Raw genomic sequence first — 26,054 nt, 5'->3', positions numbered from 1 at the left:
TTAACTTGTCTAAATTTGTTAAGAGAAATTAATTTGTACAATTTTCGTAGAATATTTTTTAATATGATTTGGGTTCGAAACTAATATACCTTATTATTAGTGTTGGTTTAATAGAGTTTTTAACATGTTAGGAATCAAATCCATATTTTTTAATAGATTTCTACACAGTCTCAATTCAAGATACTAAACAAAATTGAATTAAACTCATGGTTTAACACACAAAAGAAGATTAAAATTTTGCTTTGATTTATTATAATTTATTGATGAACTGGGATACACAAAAGATATCGAAAATAGGACAAAACAAAAATAAGAAAGGAAACACTGTTACACTGAAAGCCAAGTTTTAGATAAAGAAAGAAAGTCTAACATATGTAATTAAGAACGTTGGTAATAATCTAAGCATTGGCCAAAAGGTAAGCCTCAATGACCTTGAAAAGAGCATCACTCTTGGCTTTACCAGCTTTGAGCTCATCTTCATTGGGAGGAGCATCTCCTTTGCTGTGATATTTTATCCTCAGCTTTACGACTGAGCCTCCGTTGGGGCCATCACTCAGTATGGTGTCGATGGTAATCTTTTCTGCAGTGTCTGGCAAGGCAGCACCTCCAACTATGCTGTAGCTGTATCCCAACTTGGCCTCGTCTATTCCTTCTATTTTGTGCAACACAAACTTTGTCTCTCCATCTGCTCATTCGTATACCAGATTCACATTAATCACTTAATTTTATAACAGAAAATGTAAAGAAAATGAAGAGAGAGTACCCTCAAGGAAAGAGATCTTCTTGATGGTTCCGGGGCCACCGTTGCCCTCAACGATTTCAACACTCTTGAAGGAATCAACAGCCTTTGGGACGATGTTGTCGGCGTCTTTCACAAGAGCCTTGTAAAGGGTAGCAGGAGCCACGGGAGAAGTGGTTTCGTCCTCGAATGTGAAAACAGTCATGGATTCTAAATGAGATAACAAAACGAAAGAGAATATAAAATAGGAGAATAGAAGGAGATGTTTGTTGTTGTGTTGTGTGTGGTTCTTAGGGAGAGGAATGGCATTTATTTATAAGGAAGCAATAGCACTCACTGCTTCAACCAACTCATTATAGTTTAATATAGATTATGGTCTCTTTTCATTCTTTACAGCAACTTTTCTATGAACTACTTTAATCTTAAGTCATAAGTCATGAGATGATATTTCTTTTAAACAACCTAAATCTTTATGTTTGCACATACTTCAGAAATAACAAAAATTATGATTTCTCTCCTAATTTTTCATGCTCTCTGTCTTTCCCCTATTTCAGTAATTTTGTATTTTTTTAACATTTTTTCCTCTTATCTGTGAAATATTTTTCAATCTATTTTTCTTTATTTAATATTAAATAGGATTTATTTTATTTTTTTGTCAAGTGCTGTGACGTTGAATCATTCAAATTCAAAGAAGAAGTTTCCTCCAAAAAGAAATTAATAAAAAGGTTAAATGGCAGACACATTACGTTCAACCATGGCGACGCATGTGTACTGTATATGCAGAAATGAATAATTTTGTTATATTAAATAAATCTTATTTTAGTTTTCGCTTTAAATAAAAAAATGTTTAGATTTATAATAAATAATTTTGAATCATAAATTTCATTTAGGAATAATTATAATTTTCTGTCTTTCTAAAAAACTAAATTGATTTTTATCTTAAAATTTTTTGAAATAATGATTTTAAGCTTTATTATAATTTGATACATTAATTAATCGTTTATATATTTAATGAAATCATTACGTAAAAATTTAAAAATATTAATGGTGATTTTTTTTAAATAATAAAAATTCTATCGTACCATCAAAATCATATACGACTGATTAAAAAATCATGACATCATTTGTAAATGCGTACTAAAAATTAGATTAACAAAGCCATAGAAAAATTGATAGTAAAAACTATATTTATTAAAGAAAAATGAGGATTAGATTTTAGAAATATTAAACAGTTCTTTTAGAATATTAATTTAAAATAAAAATATATATTGTATAAAATTACAAAAGCAATATTTGTTTACAAACAATTAAAATATTTAGTATTGAACACTTTCTGTAATGAGTACTTTCACTAAACTGGTTATTATTAAAAACTTAAAGTGCAGTTTCTCCAACAATATCTACAAAACATTTTTTTCAAAAGAAAAGAAGCGTCTAGAAGGCGTCTAAAAAAAGCACCATATGAATAGTTTCATATTAACCTTTTGTTTGATCGTAGAGAAGATCCAATAAGCAGAAATTAAAAATAAACAAGTTTATAAAAGTACGATTCAGGTATTTTTTATTCACATCTTATCAACCAATGCGTCATGGTCAAGAAATTAAAAACAAAACTATTACTAATTGTATCGTATCATGGTCAACCATATCGGATAGTCATAAAACCTAACTGATTGATTAATTGTTAGGATAATTAACTCTAATATTGAGTAACATCATTATCAACAATTAGGTTGTATTTAGGTTGTTGTTAATAAAAAAACTATCTCAAAATTTATATATATATATATATATATATATATATATATATATATATATGTGTGTGTGAGGAAAGTAAATAGGTGGATTGTATATACTGCACCATTACTATATGAATTGTTAAACATTGAACTAACTTTGATATTGTAGTGTCATATGCAGATACCCTTCAAACATTTTGGATAAACGACTATAAGAAGATTTAAAGTAAGAGATAGTTTTTAAACTCTTTAGACAACCTTCTAAACTTTGAACATTTACCCTACCCTACACCCGAAGAAACTAATCATAAATTTTTCTTGAATGAGAGAATTTCTTTTTCTCTTCAAAATAATATCTTATATAGATATTTTAATATATAAGTGTAAAGACCTGAAAAATAGAGTGTTACAGAGCAGATTGGTGTATTAGAATAATGAGATAGATTATTTTACTTTAAAATAATCTTACAATATAAATTGTATTTTTATAAACACACTTCTCATTATTCTAAGAATACTTCATCTCTGTAAAACTCTATTCCTCAGAGTTCTCTGACTTCTCTCTACAAATTCTCTCTGCTGAGTTATCTGTTCAACGATCAGGAGGTGCCTAGGCGATCCTGGCGTTGAGGGCTTCGTTTTGGACCGATCAATTTCGTGTTCTTCAGCTGGTAAGTGATTTCCACCGTTATACGTTTTCTGTGAATTGTGAACATGCACTGTTTCAGCTTTGCATGTGGTTAACAGTTCTTCCTTCCATTTGCTAGCTCAATTTAGGTTTTAAGTATTGTTCTCTATTACCAATTAGTGAGTTGTAGGTTTCTGTTGAGTTCTCTTGCGGGGCAAGGTACAGTTGGAGTATCTGTGAGTTGATTTGTCTGTCTTTGAGGTAAGGAGAGCTTGAAACTTTATCTCAATTAATTATATGATATGCGTGTATGATAAATTCTGAATTAGTATGTTGTTTTGTGTCACTGGTTGTATCCTGAGTAATTTAATAGTATGTACTGGAATGTGTAATGTATGAAACTGTAATGTGTTGTTGCGAAACTGTTTTGGATGAATTCTAAGTGCTATAATTGAGTATGTTGGAGGTAGTTGATGTGAGTAATCTGTTGTGATAGTGATGAATTATGAAGTGAAGTAAATTGTGCTTGTTTTAAGTCAACTTAGAGGAAGTGAGGTAGTGAATTTGAGTATTAGAAGTCAAGTGTTGTTAGAGGCTGCTGGGGTAGTTTAGACAGGTCATTTGTGACTTGTTTGAGTCATCAAATTAGTTAAATCAGGTTCAAAGTGGTCAATTAGGATTTGGGTCTCTAAGTTGATGAAATTGAGGTTTTAGAGTAGGATTTGAAGCATAAACACTTTAGATTGAGGATAGGAAGGTCTAGAATCATTTAGTCAAGTCTAAGTAAGTATATACAGCGGATTAGGAGTGTTAGAAGTTGGCAAAGTTGAGTAGAATTGGTAAAGAGGGGTTGAGTTACATAATTCTGCAGAATTTCGTTCTGCAGATTATGCAGACTCGCTATGCGAATGGATTCGCATAGCGAGTCACCTTGGCGAGGTGCTCTCTGCCAAGGCACTCGCATAGCGAATGGGTGCGCTGTGCGAGTGAAGTGAGAGGGTTGCTCTCTGTTTGTAAATCCGCATAGCGAATCTAATCGCTATGCGACTGGCTGGGGTCTGGAACCATTGTTCTTTTTATTCGAACAGCGAGTGGGTCTCGCTCTGTGAGTGTTTGGGGAGTCAAGTCTCTGTCTGAGGTTCCCGCATAGCGAATTGGGATGCTATGCGAGGGGTTGGGGTTTGATGCATTTCACAGTTTATTCGCATAGCAAGTTTAGTCGCTATGCGAGAGATCAAGAGTAGTTGGTCTCTGTCTAAGGTTTTCGCAAGGCGAGTTAGGTCGTTGTACGAGAAGCTTATAGCCTCGCTATGCGAAGGTGTGCGCTGTGCGATAGGTGCATTTCTAGTTCAAGTTCTTGTGTGCTCTTATGTTGTTTGATATGAATCAATGAGTGTTGTATGAAGTAAGTTGAAGTTGTATCATGTAATATCCGTGGTGATTGATGTATTTTGTAATTAAAAGTGTAAAGTTCAAGTGTGGTTAATGGACGTAATTCCATGATCCTCAAGGAGAGGAGACATGGTGGTACCCTATATTGTGATTCAAAGTGAAATCTCTAGTTGAGATTCAAGTAAGTTTAGAATGGATGCAGGAGCTTAATCCTGGGGGTTATCCTGAAACTCCAATGTTCTTTCATTCTCAAGTAGAGAGGATTAATCCATGTCGTGAGGAGTGGCAGGAGGTCCTAGTCTTGGGTGCTTCCAGTATGGCCCAAGGTGAGTGATAACGGACTAACCTCGTGAGTGTGGTAGGGTGAAACCCATTAGCAATGGCTTTGCAAAGCAGTAGAAGCCACCACGAGTGCACGACCCGTCATAGCTCGGCAATCATTCTAAGTCCGGACAGTCAAAGTCAGTGTGGTGTTATGTGTGTAAAGGGTTTAAGTGATGTGAATGAATATGTTTGTATGAAGTTAAATGAATTGGCGTATGATTAATCTTTGTTTAAACTAGCTTATCCTGTTGTGTGCTTATATTTTGTATGTTCTACTGTTTCTTCTTCTGCAATGACCATCCTTTGGATGTGAGCAGCGGAAGAAGAGGTCTCCCTAGAGCAAGCATTGGATAGAGGTGATGCTGCTGAGTAGTTGCTTTAGTTCAGTAGAGCTTGTATATAGTTTTGAATAGTTTTCCGTTTGTATAAAAAGTTTTAAACTTATAGTTGTTTTTGAATTATTGTAAAGATATCACTTTATACTCTAGGTGGATAATTGTACTACTTTATCATGCATGTAGCTTTTCTTTAATATAGTCTATACTATATATTTTGGGATGTTACAATAAAATTATAAATTTGTATCTTTTTGAATAAGGACTTGTTAATATGATCTTTGTAAAAGAATGTTTAATTTTTTAGAATATTACATAGCATTATAAACCCAAGTAAAATTTGATGACATTTTGTTATTTACATAAACAATGTTAATACATTGTTAACAGTACATAGTAAATACTAAAAACTGTTATTTCAATTGAATACGAATGAAATTAATATTACCTCCAGAAAAAATCACAATAAAAATTAATATATAATTTATATATTAAAATATTTATTTAACAAAAAAATGTAAAACTTAAAGCTTATTTTAAATTTGTGAGAACTTAGAAGAGTATACTTTAGAAGTGTTTTTAAAACAGTGAGAATCTATTCTATTAATGATAAACAACTTTTATATAAATAAAAAATTTATAAAAGAGTATATTACTTAACAACACTTTATCTTTTTAAAACTTCTTCTTTAAAAGTTTTTTTTCTAAAATTTCTTACTATCTTTTTCTCTTTTTGAAAATTGGAATATGTAAGATTTTTTCTTGTGACGAGCTAATCAAGATCCATGGATCGATTTTTTCTTTGGGATAAGTTGGTTTTCAATCATTTTTCTTGTTTTCTCTGTGTAATTTGGTTGCATGCAGGGTTTTTTTTGCTCGCATATATTTGTGTTGTGTTTTTTGAATCTCTTCCAATTAGTGTATTTATTGACATAGTCAAATAGTTTGGATTGTCTTTAGGTGATAGAAAGGGATACAGGACGTTTTGACTTGTTAAGTCTTGATCAACCTTGTCAAGATAAGGCAAATTAATTACTTTAGTGTGCGTGAGTTTGAAAATTTTGATATTTTTGCATATTAATTGAATTTAATTGGTGTGTATGTTGAATTGAATTGTACAATTTTAAAGATTTGTTTGTATTTGATTGTTGTTTAGGTGTGACTAAGAGAAGTTAGGATATGAGAAATTGAACAAATTGGTATAAGTTTTAATGTGTAAAAACTATTTTGAACCAATTCACCAAGAAATGAGTACCAATTTGAAAAATTTATCAAGTTCACTTAAAATAAAAAAATGTGTTTGTTGTCACTGGTATAGTGTTAAGTGGTGATATACTAGTGCTGACTGCTAACTTCGTCTCAGATCATTTTAGGTAGTGTTGTTGAGCACCCTTTTTGTATGAAGAATGACGCTGAATGTTAGAACTGTTGTTAAGCCCCAAGAGTGTTGTTGGAAAAAGTTTGGTGCTGAATGCCACCTTAGAGTGTTAGTTTGAATGTTGATTTATTTTTTTGCTATTTAGCTTATTTATATCGATTTAAACGAAATTTATGTATGATTGTGAGTATTTTAGTGTTTTATTGAGATGATGATATTGTTGTGATATGTAGTGTTGATTGTTGAAGGAATTTGAAGGAAAAATTCCATGTATTATTAGTGAGTGATAGGATGAAATCTCTATGTATATGATATGTATTCAAAAAATTGAGTATAGTATTAATGTTTTGTAATTATAAGTGTGATGTGTTGTATTTTATATATGTTTTGTTTATATATCACATAATTTAAATAATTCAGGAATGTATTTTGGTTCACTAGTTTACTCAGTATTTTTCTGTGTTTTATTGTTATTTTGTGATGATCACTTCTCCAAAGAAGTGAGTATGCGATGTAGTAATTTTATAATTTTTTTTTAAATGTTTGGTATGAGTTATTCTGTTTTGAAAACCATTTGATGATGGATAGTTATGTGTATATATTATATTATAATAATGGATAACTATATTAATATTATATATGTTTTCAACTATCTTATTTGCTTTATTAATTTTATAATATTTTATTTAATAATTTAATACAATGAATAAGTTATAAACTAAAATAATAATTATAATAACAATGTAATGTTTTTAATATGAAATTGTGGGAAACCGAAAAGCACGAGAGAGACTTAACGTGGTTTCCTCTCAAATTATCTATTACCACACTTACAGCAAACAGTCGCCATCGTTGAACTCAGGATTGACGTGTATACAACTTATCTCCATTGAATTTGAAAGGTTCCCAATCGCAATATTTGACAAACACTAGAAAATATAAAAATAAGAAAGAATAATGCTTGATGACATACTATTCTAAGAAGATTGTTTATTTTTAGAGAGAAAAAATAATATGGGTAAACAAAGAACCAATGAATAGTCTAATAATCTTATATCAGGAGTCAGAAGCTTCACACTTTGGTGTATTATGAGTTATTCATAGAAACAAACATAGTGACATCATTGTGCTTATAAATAGAGGTTTCTCTTCTGCTAAACTCACACAGCAAACATCTCCTTCTATTCTCCTATTTTATATTCTCTTTCGTTTTGTTATCTCATTTAGAATCCATGGCTGTTTTCACATTCGAGGACGAAACCACTTCTCCCGTGGCTCCTGCTACCCTTTACAAGGCTCTTGTGAAAGACGCCGACAACATCGTCCCAAAGGCTGTTGATTCCTTCAAGAGTGTTGAAATCGTTGAGGGCAACGGTGGCCCCGGAACCATCAAGAAGATCTCTTTCCTTGAGGGTACTCTCTTTCTTCATTTTCTTTACATTTTCTGTTATAAAAATAAGTGATTAATGTGAATCTGGTATACGAATGAGCAGATGGAGAGACAAAGTTTGTGTTGCACAAAATAGAAGGAATAGACGAGGCTAAGTTGGGATACAGCTACAGCATAGTTGGAGGTGCTGCCTTGCCAGACACTGCAGAGAAGATCACCATCGACACCATACTGAGTGATGGCCCCAACGGAGGCTCAGTCGTAAAGCTGAGGATAAACTATCACAGCAAAGGAGATGCTCCTCCCAATGAAGATGAGCTCAAAGCTGGTAAAGCCAAGAGTGATGCTCTTTTCAAGGTCATTGAGGCTTACCTTTTGGCCAATGCTTGAATTCATCTAAGTTATGAGCAAGGACCTTATGATATTGCGTACTGAGTTTTATTGTGTGGAATGTATGCTTTAAGTTAAGTTGGTTTATAATGTAAGAGTGTTTTTCTTATTTGCTTTGGCCTCAGACGGTGAGAGCTGATATCTCTGTATCTCACTTCATCCATAAATTATAATAAAGGAATGCAAATTTGCATATAAGTTTGAACTTCTTGTTTGTCTTAATGAACTAATTGGATGAGAAGAAAGTTGATGCATTTGACTGCTTTGTAAATGAAAATACAAATTTAACTAATGCCTTGGCAGCAATGCGTGTAGCTTCCAAAAGCAACTTTGCAATTCGTTTTGAACAGAACTTCTTTGCGTCCTTGGATTGAGAGGAGGGCTAGAGAATAGCAGGGGAAGGAGAGGAGAGAAGGTCATGAAAAAAGAAGGAAAACATAAGAGGGAGAGATCGTTTACCACAACAAAATCTTGAATCTTGTTTTTATCAGGAGAAGTTTAAGAATGAAAGTTTGAATTTTAAATTTATGAAATTCAATTTTTCAAGAATTGAAAACATATTTGTCTCTTAAAATAAAAATTGTAGTATGGACTATATCTGATTTATATTAAATAACTTAAATATCGTATTTTAATATTTTTTATATTACATTTTTTTACTATTTTAGTGTTATGTTGACCGATTTAATAATGATGTTGAATATTATTTCATTATTAAATCTCTAAATTAAGAAAATTAATATGACTAAAAAATTAATAATAATTACAAATTAATAACGCTTTAATGTACAAAAGTATTTTTCTATTTGAAAAAAAAAACAGTAAAATAGTATTTCTAACTCTAATAGCAAACAAAAGGTAACATCGTGGCTAAGTAAAAAAGGTATTCCTAATTTGATGCAAAAAATAACAAAATTTCTATTATTATTAAATGGAATGAAATGGGCGAATTTGGTAGCCTATCTATAACCACCATTATATTGGAATAACCATGTGATAAGGGCAAATTGATTATAAAATCCATTGCAATTTTTTCCTAAATAAAGTTAGGAATAGGAAGTGCTTGAAGGAGGCCAACTGGCAATGATTGACTGACTTCTGTTTCTTGACATATTCACACTCTTTGATAAATTTCTTGATATCCTCTCTCATCTTGTGCCAATAAAACTAGGCTTCAATTCTTACACTAGTTCTCGTGCTACCAACATGTCTACCCACTTTAAATGTGAAATTTAGTTAGGATCATGTTGATTAATGTATGGTCATTAGGCAATATAATTCTCCCTTTCCTTAGAACTACATCATTATGTAATGTATATTCGTCAAATTTGCCTGCATTCTTAACAAATTTCTTGTAGATATACATTAATGCCTCATCTTTTTTTATTGCATCCTCACTACTTTTAACCAATAGTTTAGTGGTTCAGACCATGTCATTGTAAAGCTTATGGATAAAGCATCTCTTGGTATATTTTCATTCCCTAAAGAGTATTGGATAGTGAAATTGTAATTGAGGAATTTGGGCAGACATGGTTGTTGCTTAAGAGTTTGTAACGTTTGAGCAAACAACTCTTTCAAACTTTTCTGGTCTGTTTTAATTATGAACTTATGACCAATAGATAATGTCTGAATTTGGCCAATGATTCACTAATAGCATAGAACTCTCTCATGTAGGACGACTGCTTATGCATTTTAGATGACAGATTCTTAGAAAAATATGTTATTGGATGTTAATGTTGACTTAAAACAACATTTATACCCGAACCTGATGCATCTATTTCCAAAACAAAGGGTTCAACAAAATTAGGAATTGCCAACATTAAGGCAGTAGTTAAGACTCTCTTTAAAGCTGCAAATGCTTGCTTTGTTGTACCACTCCATTTAAAAGCATCTTTCTTCAATAAATCCATCAATGGAGCAACAATATTGGCATAACCTTTTACAAAGCGCCTACAATAGCCAATTCTTTACAACTTCTAGATTTTCCAGATCCATAGCCACAACATCACCCCCATAATGTGTGTGTGTCATAAATAGTTTATCTGTTGGACTCCAAAGGTGCATTTAGGAAATTTGGCAAACAAATGATTATCCTTGAGATATGCTAAGCATCATTTCCAAGTGTTGCAAATGATTATTGGTGAAAAAAAAGGTTTCGACGTCGGTGTTTTATTGGCCTTTAACGTCTAAAAACACATCGTCGTCATATCGGAAGATGTTAAAATCAGACAATAACAAAGACGTCATTTAACGTTAGAAAAGTATGCCCACTATGTTGCCCAACGCAAGCCCTTCGCACTTAGCAGAGATCCAAGAAGTGCTCTTTGTAAAATGGAAAGGGGGTATTTGACGTCAAAATGTAAGCTCTCTGACGTCAATATCGCTAAGCCACACCCTCTCGCTTAGCGAAAATTTCCCCTCTGTAGTGTTAATGTAAGGGATTTAACTTCAAAAACTGCACTTCTCGATGTCAATTCACGTCGTGAAGTGGATTTTTCGATGTCTTTTTACTTTTTTTTATAAAAACTTTGTTTTACAATATCACACCTAAAAATCAGAAAACCATTTTCTGCATTTGATATATACAACATTCATCTATTCACAATTCAAACTATAATTGAAGCTATGACAAATGAAACTAAAAGCTAAAGCTATCAATATCAAAACAAAAAGAATTGAAACTAAAAACCTATCAATATCAAAACAAAAAGAATTGAAACTAAAAACCTATCAATATCAAAACAAAAAGAATTGAAACTAAACTATTGTAACCTAACTCCATCTCCATAAGATATGTTGCTCATTACTGCCTTAGCTTCGTGGTTATGGCCTCTGTTAATGGGATAGATTGTTCAGCCATTGCAAAAATAGAAAAACTTGACTATTATTTGCATTCTGATGTTCAAAGTTGAATGTGATGTGTAAGATTTCAAAGATATATTTTTACCTCGTCCAATCATCTCTAATTCTAGCTCAGATGATGATCTTCATCCATGACATTATGTAGTACTTGCATGTCCAAGAATCTGACTACTTATTACACTAAACATGACAAAGAAAATTATCAAATTAAATGTCTAAATTTCACATACAAAAAATAATAAGTTAAAGATCAATGAAGGCCAACCTTTGGATAAATTATTTCAATTTGTTGTGCTCTAGGCCTACACACAACTCTAAACCAATTTGAATCATTTGAAACATAAGTTAATATATCAATATCATAATGAATTGATATGAAAAAAATGTAATACTTACGTTTGTAACAAGGATTTCAAGTTATATTTCATCTTCCTATGCAGGGAACAAAACCATACAACTTGGGTTTGTCTTGGTATGGTCATCATCACTTGCCAATGACCCTTAGCATGAATCACAAATAATGACTTGATTAGTTAAATCTTAATAAAAAAGTACAATATTGAGTAACACATACCCATTAATGTATGGCGTGATATACAATTCTCTTTTAGACTCATTCATTCATGTTTGCATATATGCTTGCTTGTTTTTTACTGTGTTTCTAAATGGTTGATGGCTTAAGGTTCAAAAGAGACATAAATGGATGTCTGACTCCACTATGGTAGTGTCCATGTACCTATATCAATAAAGTTAATATATATTAAAAAGTAAGTATTTGAATATTTAAAAAGGGAAAGACAATTATAAATCTTACATGCATCATAGTGGTATGACCGAAATGTTTAACATTCTTTCTTCACCAGCGACCTCTAGTGCATCATTTAGAGTAATATACAATGACACATGATATTAAAGGCCAAATACTCTTAACTTTCACTCCATCTCTACCAATTCTTTATTTAACTTATGTAATTTTTTCATCAACATGGATAGAGGATAATCCTCTTATGCTGCTTCATCCTTATCATCTTCATGGATCACAGATTGAACCATTGGCTATTTGTCAGGATGGTAGAATTGAAACAAACATTTATAAAATTTATAAGTCATTTATTTATAACTCGAACATAAATATATTAAGAATAAAAAAATAATATCACAGGTGGGCCAAAATAAGGCATGATCATAGCCTTAGGTCAAGCTATAAATGTGTCTAAGACCTCCCCACCTCGACGTCCTCTTCCCATAACATTTTCAAATCATCAATTAACGGTTTTAAATACCCATCAATGTCATTTTTAAGTTAGGACTCGATATCATCATAGACAACATATATTTTCTCTTCATGCACGACATAGGAGATAGATTGTAAATCATCAATATAACCGGCGATGAACTATGTTTGCTACTTAAGTTGCTATAAGGGTTCATACCATCGGTAGCAAGTGCAAATCTTAAGTTTCTTGACTCTACACCAAATTTTGAAAATGTTTCATCAATCTTCTTCCATTGTGGGGAATCAACTGGGTGTCGAAGAAGATTATCACATTTTCTTTCATCAACGTGCCATTTAAGATTTTTTGCATCTTCTTTAATGGAAACAATCGTTGTAACTTAAGTACTATAGGCAACACCACATCACCTTAGTAGTTGGACCATCATTGTTTTTATCATCATTATTTTCATTAACTTTTTTCGTAAACTGTGATAGACCACACGTTGGACAAATCTTCAGTGAAGCATACTCATTTTTATACAACACACAATCATTGGAACATGCATGTATCTTTTGATATTCAAAACTCATTGGGCATAGAATTTTCTTCACCTCGTAATTACGGATAGATAACATGTTATTTTCTAGAAGCATCTCCTTCAACAACTCCAAAAATTCCATGAAACTTTTATTAGTCCATCAATTTTTTTCTTTTAAACAAAACAATTTCAAAGTTTCGCACAATCATGTAAAGTTGTTGCATCCTTAATACAATTTTTGTTGTGAATCGTTCCTAAAAGAATTGTATAAATAAACTCTTCCAAAATTTTACTCTCCAACATCACATACCATGTCCTCTAAATGATCCTTGATTCATTCGTCCACATAATTTGTACTTTTTGACGTTGTTAGGTGGTGTAGTACTTCTCCATGCCAAGTTCAAACTGTATAACTCTTCATTATTTCATAAATGAATAGATGATCACGGATATTATTCAAGTCTACCAATATTTGATTAAGACAACAAACACAAGGACAAAAAATGTCACGTTCACTAGGTTTAGGTGTTTCTTAACATATTGTAAGAACTTAAAAACTTTTTTTTCAAACTCTTCACTAATACGACGTTTATTCATCTAGCTTCGATCCACACTAATCTTAAAAGGTTTATAAACAATAAAAAGAAAAAAATAAACACATTAAAAAATAAATCTAACTTACGAAACACAAAATGAATACAAAAACACAAAACAAAATCATAACCACGACTTTTGAAACAAATGCATTTAAGGTAGATAACACAATACTAACCTTTGTTGTTCCTTGACTTCGTGAATGAAGCAGCTGGTTCTTACTTAAACAAATGGAGGTTGAACTCGCGTAAGCACGTAAAAACCTCAAGAAAAACAAAAAAATCGGTTAAAACATACAAATCACACAACAAAAGTACATAGAAACACTATCGCATGAGTTAACTAAGTAAAAAATACCCTTTGTTCTTGTTTGCACTCCTCTTTAAAAACGAAAGTTCAAACACAAATGCAAGCGCGAAGAAATAGTGAGAGTTCTAAGTTTTTACAAATTTTTACAAGATATATGACATCAGAAACCATGTAAATTTGACGTCTTATAAGTATATGACGTTGGAATCTTGGACACTCGACGATATATGATAGTAAATACTTACACTTGTTCACAAAAATTTCAATATTTTAGAGGGCATATGACGTTGGACTACCACCTTTTTCGACGTCTAATTGGTCAGTGAGAACCCAAAAGGTCATCACTTAATCCTTACAACTTTCGAAGACATATAATGTCAGAAAATGGAAAACACATACGTCACATATCTCCTCGAACTTTGTAGTGGTCGTTTTGAACATTTATTTTACCGATGAGTCCAATGAGCAAATTAACATCGACCTAGCCAATGGTCTAACGTCAATGAGAAGCCAAAGATTAGTTGTATGCATTTGCAACTACATTTACTCAATTCGAAGGCATATAACTTTGCAATATTGAAAATTTAAACATTAAATGTCCCTTCAAATTATGCAGTGGCAATTGTTAACATTTAATTTATTACTGAGTCCAATGAATGAATGGGCATAGCCTATCCATTGGTCCAACGCCATATACTATGTCAAGAGCAAGTTTGTAATCATTTATTATCTTTTTCTTTATCCAATGAGCAAATTGACGTCCGCATATCCCTTGATCGGTCTTACAATTGCTTGAATTCCCATATGGTATATGACATCAGAGTTACTTTCGTTCGATGTCAATTTCTCATTGGGCATCTCATTGGGCATATCAAAGGCTAATTAGGATTCTTGCCAACATACAACGTCATTAAGTGCATATTCAAACGTCTAATATTCGCATAAAAATATTACTTCCATTCCATTGTATGGTCTAATAAAGTTTCCCTCTTAAACATATTAGGATCCATTTTTAAGTTTTCTTGAAGATGTTTTTTACCTTCAGATTTTAGAACATTTGTCTCCTCCAAATCGCATTTTGTTGTCTTTGATTTCAAGGTGCACCTTCATCTTCACAGAACATGATCAAATAATGAAGATGCAATTTGAAATTGAAGATAACAAAATATTGTTTGAAGGATAAAAATCTAAGGAAATCTTACTATAAAAGGCATCTTTAGGAAACTTAAACCATGGTCACAATATATTTAAAGGGGAAACTTTTAAACAAATTGATGTCACAATTTTGGATCATCCAACGTCAATTTGCTTCGAGGATTTCAAAAGCACCCCTATTATTACAAAACCTATGCACAAATTTGAAAACCATACAAGAAAGACAAACATAAGTTATGTAAAATGAAGAAGTTGTTTGCAATTCATATATGTTAAATTTTGGTCTATGAATTTCCATCACACCTTTAAGGTTCACAAAAATTATTCATAAAGATTATGAATCAACAACGAAGAAAACCCTTGCTTTGAGGAACATGAAGGAGTTGATAGATATCGAGAGACAGAAAATTAACAATATGAAAGTTGATATAATTCCAAAAGCTCTTTAGAGAAGTCAAAGTTTGGTGAATGGATGTGGAGGTTACAAAGGATCCGAAAATTCTTTTGGAAAGGGAAACTATAGTGAATGAGGTGTGTTTCAGATATATTTATTTTGTTATGGATGTCTATAGTTTCCTACATAAATGTTATATTTCTACTTATACCAAATATAACGTCTTTACTGGGTAAACCAATGTTAAAGGACGTCAATTTTTTACATTTCAGACATCATTTAGTAAATGATGTCAGAATTTAAGAAGTTCAGATGTCTAGGTTATTGCATTTATTTACAATAATGCCACCGGTCAATGTTAATGTTGACATTTTTTGTTTCTAACGTTGAAACCTTTCTTGTACCAGTGGATCTTTCCAGATTATGTTGTACACTAGTATGTCATTAGAAAATACTGATACAAATCTCTCAACAAACTTGTAAAGATCTGATTCATAAGGTTTTGGAAGGTCGTCAGATGCATTGAATAACCCAGAAGGCATGACCAACCACTTGTATAAACCATTATGTGTTCGGAAAACAATCTTGTACATATCCTTTGGGTTCAACAAAATTTGATGGTAACCAAATCTTATATCCAACATAGAAAAATAACAAGCTCTATAAAGCTCAACAATCAACTCATCTACTATTGGGATTGGGAAACTATCATTTATAGTAATAGCATTTAAAGCTTTGTAGTCAGTACATACCATCCAACATCCATCTTTATTCTTGACCAAAATGATTGGAGAAGAGAAATGCTGAGCAATTGAATGATACCTTCCCTTAAGATGTTTTCTACTAACTTTTCAATTTCTTCCTTCTGGCTGTGAGAGTACTTGTAAGGTTGTGAGGATACTTATGTAAGGTCTGACTTTAACAGGATTTGAGCCTTCTAATAGTGGTATGTGATGGTAAGACAGAAGGGGTGATGAATACTGATCTATATGTGCGTGACAAAAGAGTCAATTCTAGTTCCATGTCATCAGGAATTTCAAGCAAAGGAAAATGAGTAGTGTCCACTTGACCATTCTCCTTATGTGATGTAATTGTGTTGTATCCGAGAAATTAGCATTGTCACCTTGTAATATACTAAATTTTCCATCATAGAAAAACTTGATTTGAAGTATGTCATAGTAAGCCAAGTGGGGCTCTATGGTTTTGAGCCAACTAGCACCAAGTATAAGATTTGCACCCAAAATTGGTAACAAATACGTTGATAACTAAAATACATTGCCATGAGCTTGTAAGTTTAAGTATTGAATCAATCTCTCTGACTCCATATAATTGTCATTGCCCACCATAGCTCTGTTTTGCCACCTTAGGCTCTAGAAAATTATCTCAACTCCATCCATCAATCAACACTATTATTGAAAGAATGTCTATATAAGCCTTGAATTTGAGTGTCCCTAATCCCAAGCCTCTTTTTAATGCATTCAGGGATACGTGATGATCCTCCTTGTTTGATATCTCTTATTCTTTTGTTTCATTTGGCGGTTCTTTCTCACTGTCCTATTCCTCTTCACCAAGTTGCATGAAAGAAAATTTTTCATCATAGAAATAACATTGGCCTTTGTCACGTCTCAAAGGCATTTCAACATGGCTTATCCTTTTAACATTGGGGTTTTTAAGTTGTGGATCCTGTGGTATGGGTAATAAGGGTGGTATAGTAAATTTAACCTCTGATAAAGGCTGTTTGAGTGTGTTCCTCAATGATGAGTTGTAGAAGTGGAGTAGGATGATGAAGTTGTGAATCTGGTAGAGTAGGAAGGTGATGATTTAGGTGTAGGTGTATATTTTTCCTCCGCCAAGACTACTGCTCTCAACAAATTTGCTGGTATTATGGCCACAACATCATGTTTAATGTCAACACTTAAGCCACAAATGAAACAATTTAAAACAGCTTCCTCTGTCAAACCTTCTGATCTATTAGCCAACGTCATGAATTTTAAGTAGTAATCCGATACTGATCCATGTTGTTGCAACTTGAAGAGATCTGTCATTGGGAAATCGAATGGTGAAGGTCCAAATTAAGATTCCAAAGCACGAGTTAACGTTGTTCAAGTGGTGGCTGCTTCGATCTTTTGTAACTTCTGAAACTATGGTATCAGCTCTTTCTCGAAATACACTAAAGCAATTTCCACCCTATTTGAATCAGGCGTATGATAGTTAAAGAACTTGTCTGCTTTAAATATCCACCCTAGGATCGGAGTCGAACCATCAAAATGGAAACCCAGTGAAATATCCTTTGCCATAGGAACCATGGCGAACGGAATAACCTTCGTTGCTGATCCTAAGTTCAATGAACTTCCCAAAGATTGAGATGCATTTTCTAACAATTGTTGTAATGCTATTTGGATTGGTCCATCTTCTTGTCCTATGATTTGGATTGCACTGTAAGAGCTGCTTCGAGCTTCTCACGGTTAACGATAAACAATACATATCGTCGACATTTTTTTTACCTCATTTTGTAACTCTCCTTCATAAGTGTGTCTCAACCAAGAGTCAATTAAAACACCAATGTACCAGTTCTTCTAGAATTTGAGGGAACAAAAAAATGCTTTTGTATTAATAGAAAAGAAATGTATATTGTTTGTAACAACAATCAACAAAAAATTGAGGGAGCAAATAATTTATGAATGAAGAAAATGTGGTTGCAGTGGCCATAACTTCTGAGAAATCAATTTGGGATGAATCATTCCTGAAATGAAATTGGGGAATAAAGAGATAAGGTTAGAGAGAAGGTTACAAAAAATATAGCAGGAAGAAGGATAGCAGAAAAGAATCATACCACACTTGTCCTCAATGGGTGGAATTGGGTGAATCCACGCATTTTTATACTCTCTCTTCTCATATGTGTGCTTTTACGCACCTCTGCCTTCTCCTCATTGCTTGCCACGTGGCCCTCACTCTCCACCAATTTTCCCACTCTCTTTGAATCCTTCTTCACGCGTGTTACAGACTGCAAGAGTTATGATTATTGAGACAAATATTATAATACTATCCGGACCCATTACCATCCCTATTATTATTAACATGAACCTTATTTTCACTTTTACTGAAAATTAGTTTCCAAGTATCATAAATAGTAATAGTAAAGCATAGGCTAGATAGTGGACACGGTTTCTTTAATGCTAGTTTTCACTTTAGAAAAACATAAATAGAAAGGAGATGTAGTTTAGAGAATAAACGACATTAATTGAATAAAATGAAATTATGAATATACAGAACAGTTATGGACCATATCAGACCGAAGATATGTAGGAAAAAAAAGTTATGGACCATCTCAGACTGAAGATATAAAGGAACAGACATTGAGTGTTGATGGGAGGCTTTTAAATGCACAACTCATCTAATGGGGTGGTACTGGTCAGAAACTCGTCGTGGGGGCAGCTTTCGCAGTATGAAGAGCACCAACGCTGAGGGAACAATCTCTACCATCTGCAGTACAGAACAATCCAGGGAGAAAGAACCATCCAGGTTGAGAATCAGAATACAAGGGAATTTTACGCAAATGTTGATATTTGTATTGATCATATGAAATCCTTCTGGTCTGTTTAGGGTGACAAAAATATTATTTTCTTGGAGGATGTCACATGACACTTTGATATGATGCTAATGAATTAAATGCATTGTTAGGTGTATATGATCTCAAATCATATCATAGAAAGTATGCACTTAAACATTTAAATAGTAACTGATAATAATTATAATAATAGAATAATAATCTTAAATCATAAGGTGGTCAAGAAAAACTTTTTTGGTATTGCTAGCAGTTAGAAAATTCAAAATAAAAAGATTTTGCTAAAATTTATATTAGAAATGCATTGAAAAAAGGGGAATTAATGATACTTTCTAATGAAAGAATCCTTTGTTTACACCTTAATGGGTGCCCACTGGCCAGGACTTCTGTCCTTTTTTGTTGGGGAGCAGTAATTACACTAATGAAAAGTTTCCATTGTTTACAACTTAAACAAGTACTCACTAGTTAAGATGTTTACTCCTTTTAACAAGTTACCCACTGGTTAGCATTTGCATTTTATGTTGTGTGAAAAATTTCTACTTTTACTCCTTAACTGGTTCCCACTGGTTAGGATTTGCCTTTTTTTCTGTAGTAAATCAAATGATATTTTGATCACCAAATAGAGTAGTCATTGGTTTAGTAGAGAAATTTAACGCAAAAATTAAACATGATTCCCTGGCTAAGAAATACAAGAAGTTGACTTACCAAATAGTAAACCAGGTTAAGAATGGGATGGTTCAAGACATCAAGATCTGTATTCTTACCAAATACAGAAAATGCAAGCTATATCAAAGGTGAAAACTAACATCATGTCAGAAAACAATAACTTTAAATAAATACAGTAGCTTTAAATGGGAAGGAACTCACCAAAGCACATCTTATCAGAAAACAACTGCAACAAATACTAGTAACAGACCCAACCTGCCATGGTGAAACGTTAGTCACAAACAGCAAGAGCTTTAAAGCATACAGTTTTTACCTCACACAGTTTAAGGATATATTTCTCTCTAAAGGTTGAAAAGCCTGAAGCAACAAATACTTCAGAAAATAACCTCGTAAAGTTTCTTTTGACGGCCTCTAGATTCAATGGGGAAACGCCTCAATAAGAAAAACAACCTACGCCATCCTGAAAAGGTTAGTGTACAATGGCCAACAAAGGATTGTGCCATCTGAAAGACAACATCTTAGTTAGCTTACCTTCCACCGTACAACAAAAATCCAAGAAGAGCAAAGAATGATATAACTGCAAAAGAACATTAAAGCAAAGGTCACAATACCAAACAACTATACATGAAGTTTCTTAGTAGCGATAATCGATTCACATATTCTCGAGTTTCTATTTTAAGAGTGTTAGTTGGGATTTGCAGAACAAATTCCCCTGTTTGCGAAATGCAAAATAAGCACCATGCAGAAGCAAAAGTTAAGAGTAAGAGTAAGCATACAAATATGTTCTCTTTCTCAAAGAATCTCTTGAAGAATCTCCCCTCTTGTATGAGCATTTTTCAATTCTCACCAAATATGTGAAAAAGGAACCACCTTTCTTCGCACCCATAGCTTCTCTCCAATATCTAATCCTTCTAGATTGGCATTGTCTTGGTCATTATCTCAAACGAATTAACGTTTGTATTGATCTTTTCTATCTTCAAAGCTTCTCATATCCAATGATATGATGTGTTTAGAGCGTGAATGGAATATGGCTAGATAGACTGTACTTCAATTATCTAAATTCACCTCATAATCATATGGATTCTGTGCATTTAACTTAGGAAATTCTTCATCCATGGCATTTCTTAACACACTTCTATTGTAGAAATGCAATTTTCTTCAAAAGTAATTAAATAACCTAATATAGATTTTCTGGAATAAACATCTTTGGCCATATTTAAATCTTAATATCCAACGAGCATGGAATTTCCATTCCCAAAATACAAACTCCTTTTGGTAGTTCCTCTTAGATACCTTTTTATCCATTGCCATATCTAAAATCTTAAGCGTGGAATTTCCATTGCCAAAACACAAACTCCTTTTAGTAGATCCTCTTATCTTAGATACCCTTGTGTCCATTCATAGCTTCTAGGATCTGATAAGAATCTATTCTCTAAGAACATAAGCAATATATGGTATATTTCATAGCTTCTAGGATTTGATAAGAATCTATTATCTTAGAACATAAGCAATATATGGCTTTGTACCAATCTTTCATGGCAAAAGACTTGCTCAAATCCTTCGTGACATGTAATCCACCAAGTTTAGTTTAGCACTAAAAGATGGTTAACTTGCTCCGTGTGTATTTCTTCTTCCAAGTCTCCCTGTGGGAAATTAGTTTTAACATCAAGTTCTTCAATCTCCAAGTTTAGTTTAGTACTAAAAGATGTTATCCTCACTACTGATAAAAAAGAGTCTCTTCAAAATCTATGTCTTCGTAACCCTTCACAACAATTTATTCTCTATATTCACAACAATTTGTAATGTCAATGTTTTCTTTCTTCTGGCAATCTGATGTCCATGTCGTTCTCTTTTGGAAATACCGCAAATCATGGGATTAGTTCTCCTTCAAGGATTGAATTTCTTCATTCATGTGCATGCAACCATTTGTCATTGATCTTAATGGCTTCTTCAAAGCTATGAAGTTTCCCTTCATCTGACATATTTTGTCACGAACTACCTTAAAATTTGGCTTCCCAGATATCTTGAACTGTTTGATCCTCAAACATACCATATATTTGCTTCGAACAATTCTCTTCTCTGAAGAGACCCATAACTTGAAACCAAAGTTCATCTCTATGAGTATATGAAGAAAACTTTTACACCCAAATATACTCACAAGAGGTTTTCTTCCTATATATCATACTTTATCGGTATCTCTTCTCCATCATTATATGAAGGTGAGAGATGTTGATCAGATTAGTAGCCCTTCTCATCGTATCCCCATATTCCGAGAACTCCGGAATTAAAACTTCAGGAAATTCCCTCCTGGATGAGGGCAAAATAGGAGCACTATGTAAAAGTATTTGAGTAAAAGATTTGTCTTTCTTCTTTTAAGAAGATTGAAAGGATTGAATAGAATGAAATACTCTCCCTATAGGAGATGAAAAAACCGTTCATCATTCATATAAAGTTGTGATTCTTCACTCTTTATGTAAAAAGATAGATAAAGAGATGTGATTCTTAGGAGAAATGTTTCATCGAAGAGGAATTCCAACAACATTTCCAACAACATTATTTGAGGGCAAGATGAAAATTAAATAGACACAAAAAAGTCATCAACTAAAGTCATGTTGATAGAAATAACCTGAAAGGAAGAGTTCTGCAGCTTCCAAGCCTGTAGCAGTTTTGCTTGCAATCATGTAAATCCACATGTAAATCCAGAGGCAGATCTATTATTATCAGGCGAGATGATTAAAATAAAATCATTACATTAACTAGTAAGAATTCTTATTTTAAGGACTAGAATGGTGGACAAGGAAATCAAGATTGTGCACTTGCCTGTACCAAGTAAATAAAACCATTGATAATAACATAAGCAGGCCTAAGTTTCTGTGAGGGTTCACTTCTTGCCTGAATACATTCGAGACAGATAAAGTTAATATAATTTTCCATAAAATAATGACTGTTAATGTAGTTCTCCCAAAAGAAAGTAAACATACCTCGTGATATATCTCAGCCCAGAACAAGACAAGCAATGTACACGTAGAAAAAAACAGAAGACTAGGAAGCTCCATTAACATCTGCTCTAGTGCCTATAAACGTAATGTGATAATAGGTCAGAACATGAACAGAAACACTTAAGGAGGATAAGCTGACTGGACAAAAGAAAAATAAAGGTTGAAAAAAAAGACAGATAGATGAAAGCCTAGCAGAAGGGTAGTAAATTTGTAATTCAGAACATTTTCTTATAAACTGGTTTGTTATTTATTCTTAGGGGAGGGAAAAATTATTGCATGGTCCGACGTCATGGATCACCATGTTTTTAAGACCAAACTCCATGTAATTAGTAACTAAGTTTTTCAATTTACAACGAAGAGTAAATAAAAGCAGGCCACAATTGGACCTGACCATAGCTTATTATGATCTTGGACTACACACTAATTGAACTTGTTTTATAAGTCATAGTAGAAACTAAAAACATGTAATGGACTTCTTAAAATGGGGCAAGAAAATACAATTGACTGAAACCTCTTTGGTCATGATATTTATCAACAGACAAAATTAAAAAATCTTGATGAAACTAACTATTTTCATAATCCATCTTCCATTGTAAACTCAATCATTCAAAATCCAAGCTTAGCAAAAGACACGATGTGCTCTACTTTAATCCTACTTCCCTAACCTACCAACAAAAGCAATAAATGAAGAAGTGGGATTAATGCTTAAATTACAGTATGAGATTTAAGAATAGAAAAATACCTTTGCTCTTATTGCAAAAACACTTTTGTATAAACCGAAAAGGACAGCCCTCACTGCAAGCGTAATATGGATTCATCAAGCATAAAAATAAAAACAAACAAGCTATCAGAGCTGTTTATAGACTATTCACAAGTCACATACATCCATTGACAACAAAGTTCATCAAGTGGAAAATCTTCTGCATTGTCCACCCATCTTCAGGTACCCTTATTTGAATTCGCACCAGTTGTACCTGAGAAATAAACAGGTTACGATTATGGCTTCCTTTGCAAAAATCTGGCTTGGGCACAAACAGCTACAAACCCTTATTTTACCAAATTGGCACACAATTAACATCTCAGGCACCAAAAGACAACCATTCACATTCTGCATGAAGAAAACCAACGCATTCAGAGTTCACAGGGGTTGCAAAACAATGACCCTCATAGAGAAACATCAGTGTTGGATCATAAAAATCTGGTCAGAGGTTAAAGTTTAAACCTTATTGAGATTTGACGAGACGGGGTGTCAGTTATGTAGTAAATAATAAGTTCAGACCGAAGCCAAAAAAAAAGGGAAAAAGTGATTAAAAATTAAAAGACAATAATTGAAAAAAGTTAAGCATTTTTCTAACCAGGGCAATAAATGAGACCAACGTATAAGCGACACAAAGGGCATAGTAAGTGCCTCTCTGCCATTGATCCGAGTCATCAATCTGGTTCCACCATTGGAATGCACTCACAAACTCAGGCTCTCCTTCTATGAACCCAAAGCTCTTGGTTCGGAGTCCAAATGCCATAACAGGATTGGAAATGACGAAGGAGTTAATAACAAGGAAAGTTTCAGTGCACCACGAAAAGTGAATAGAATGTGACGTGGCTAGCTCCAAATTGCACCCGTATGTGGGTGGTGTGACACGTGTAGCATGGTGGCATATTCGTTAATTATGCAGGAGACATGCTTTGCTTTGGTTTCTGAGATGGGATTAGACGAAGATGACGCATGATTGATTTGATGCGAGATTAGTAATAACAACTTTTGGTTTGTGACCTAAATGGATTTATATTTTTACTTTTGACTTTATCATTTTCCTCGGATCAATCAGTGCAAAGATATGTTGACTTACTCGTTCAGTAAATAAATTACTAACAGAAAAAAAAAACTACCTACAAAATAAATATTTTTGTATATATAATTTTAATATTGTTAATTTTTATTAATTATATTTATGCATGAAAATTATGAGACGGGAAAATAAGAATTTTAGAAATAAAGTTTTTGTTAAAACTTGATAATATTTTCTTTTAAGAGTTTATATGATTAATAAGGTATTGTGTATAAATATTTTTGTTAAAATATAATTATGTTAATTTTTTGATGTTATTTTAATTAAGTATAATATATGATTGGTCTCTTGTTAACATGGTGATGTGTGTGTTTGATAGTATCAATATGATGGGTTGGCTTATTGATAGATTTGTGGTATAGGATTGAGTGATTTTGGGTTTAATTCTAAGTTCGGAGAGAGTAAAGAGAAAAACTTTAATTATTTGTATTTTTGCTTAAGGGTAAAATGATTTTTTATTTTTATTAATTGATGCATAAATTAAATAAAGGAGTGTAGAAATAAAAACATGCAAAATAAATTAAATAAAAATAAATAGATAGAGGATTGAACCTGGAATAGAAGAAAGATAGATATTTAGATAGAGTTAGATTTAAAAATATATTATTTTAAGTAAGAGAATATTAGAGACAGGTTTTAAGTGATTTATAAAAATTAAGGTATAAGGGAGAAGGGTGACATTTGTTTTTAGAAACTCTACATCAAAGAGAGAAACATAGAGAAAGAGAGAAGAAGGACATTTTGTGGAGAGAAGAGAAAGGGTTGTAACAAACCTTAATGCAATGGGAGATTTGTGGTGTTTTTGAAGTATAGATATAAAGCCCTAGTATTGGTCATGGTATGGAGAAGTTTACCTTTGTTTGTTTGTTGTTGTATGTTATATGTTCTTGATTATTTTGATTGATAATCATTGTTTTGATGCATATGTACATGATTATGATTAACATTATTTGTAGTTGGGTAAGGATTGTGTATATGGGCACAGAGTTTATGTAATGTTTGTGTTGGATTTTCCCTATGAAAGTATGTATGGTTTTGTTGGGTTATACCAAGATAATAGGTTTTGATGCTAAGGGGGACCAACTTATGTAATGTTTGTGTTGGGTTTTTTTCTATGAAAGTATGTATGGGTTTGTTGGGTTATACCAAGATAATAGGTTTTGATACTAAGGGGGGACCAAGTTATGATGCTTGAGGGTTTTACCATGCAAATATACGTTATATAGAATGATATGATGATCATATGCAATATGTTGGGTTTGTTTAGGTTGTAATATGCATAATGATGGGTTTTGGATGATTCCAGTAATGTAATGTATGTATTAGGATTTGTTCATAAATGTATATGAGGCTTGAATGCATGCATGATGTTTTAGGTAAGTTCCCTAGAGTTAATGTATATGTGTTTTGAATACTTGAATTATGTTCAAGATGTGTTTCGAATTTGATAATAATCGATTATCACTAGTTATAATCGATTATTTGTGCATTAGTTTTGAGCTATGTTTTAGGAATAATCGATTATATGGGATGATAATCGATTATCCTTTCATATGTGATGATTCTAGAAGTTTGATGTGCTAAGGTCATTGA

General features: G+C 32.7%; 3 protein-coding genes across 11 annotated transcripts; 1 reads left to right on the top strand and 2 right to left on the bottom strand.

The window, feature by feature from the left end:
• Positions 1-224: 224 nt before the first annotated feature.
• Positions 225-1,043, bottom strand: LOC148205808 (pathogenesis-related protein 2-like). Its single transcript, XM_088103842.1, has 2 exons — positions 764-1,043; positions 225-685 (listed from the first exon to the last, which is right to left on the bottom strand). The coding sequence occupies exons 1-2, from the start codon at positions 942-944 to the stop codon at positions 399-401; spliced, it is 468 nt and encodes a 155-aa protein (XP_087959968.1). The 5' UTR covers positions 945-1,043; the 3' UTR covers positions 225-398.
• Positions 1,044-7,685: 6,642 nt separating this feature from the next.
• Positions 7,686-8,513, top strand: LOC124821751 (pathogenesis-related protein 2-like). Its single transcript, XM_047293684.2, has 2 exons — positions 7,686-7,948; positions 8,029-8,513. Exons 1-2 carry the CDS (start codon positions 7,768-7,770, stop codon positions 8,313-8,315), a joined length of 468 nt encoding a protein of 155 aa, XP_047149640.2. The 5' UTR covers positions 7,686-7,767; the 3' UTR covers positions 8,316-8,513.
• A 9,460-nt stretch (positions 8,514-17,973) lies between these two features.
• Positions 17,974-24,305, bottom strand: LOC124839023 (tobamovirus multiplication protein 1-like). 9 transcript variants are annotated; one of them, XM_088103833.1, is made up of 13 exons: positions 23,970-24,295; positions 23,660-23,722; positions 23,498-23,588; positions 23,357-23,409; positions 22,597-22,689; positions 22,436-22,507; positions 22,242-22,326; positions 20,147-20,192; positions 20,002-20,065; positions 19,817-19,870; positions 19,655-19,732; positions 18,218-18,388; positions 17,974-18,127 (listed from the first exon to the last, which is right to left on the bottom strand). In XM_088103833.1, exons 1-13 carry the CDS (start codon positions 24,132-24,134, stop codon positions 18,122-18,124), a joined length of 1,041 nt encoding a protein of 346 aa, XP_087959959.1. In that variant the 5' UTR covers positions 24,135-24,295; the 3' UTR covers positions 17,974-18,121. The 9 variants fall into 9 exon arrangements, 8 of the variants coding, with proteins under 8 accessions (XP_087959959.1, XP_087959960.1, XP_087959961.1 ...); XR_015783364.1 differs by lacking the exon at positions 17,974-18,127 and adding an exon at positions 18,709-18,867 and having other exon boundaries at positions 18,249-18,388; positions 23,970-24,299; XM_088103837.1 differs by lacking the exon at positions 17,974-18,127 and adding an exon at positions 18,740-18,867 and having other exon boundaries at positions 18,249-18,388; positions 23,970-24,298.
• Between the last annotated feature and the right edge of the window lie 1,749 nt (positions 24,306-26,054).

This window comes from Vigna umbellata, chromosome 1 (genome assembly GCF_029865625.1).
Source record: "Vigna umbellata cultivar VRB3 chromosome 1, Vumbellata_1.0, whole genome shotgun sequence".
Taxonomy (NCBI): Eukaryota; Viridiplantae; Streptophyta; class Magnoliopsida; order Fabales; family Fabaceae; genus Vigna; species Vigna umbellata.
The sequence above is the reverse complement of the archived record's forward strand: the minus strand, read 5'-3'. Positions and strand labels throughout refer to the sequence as shown.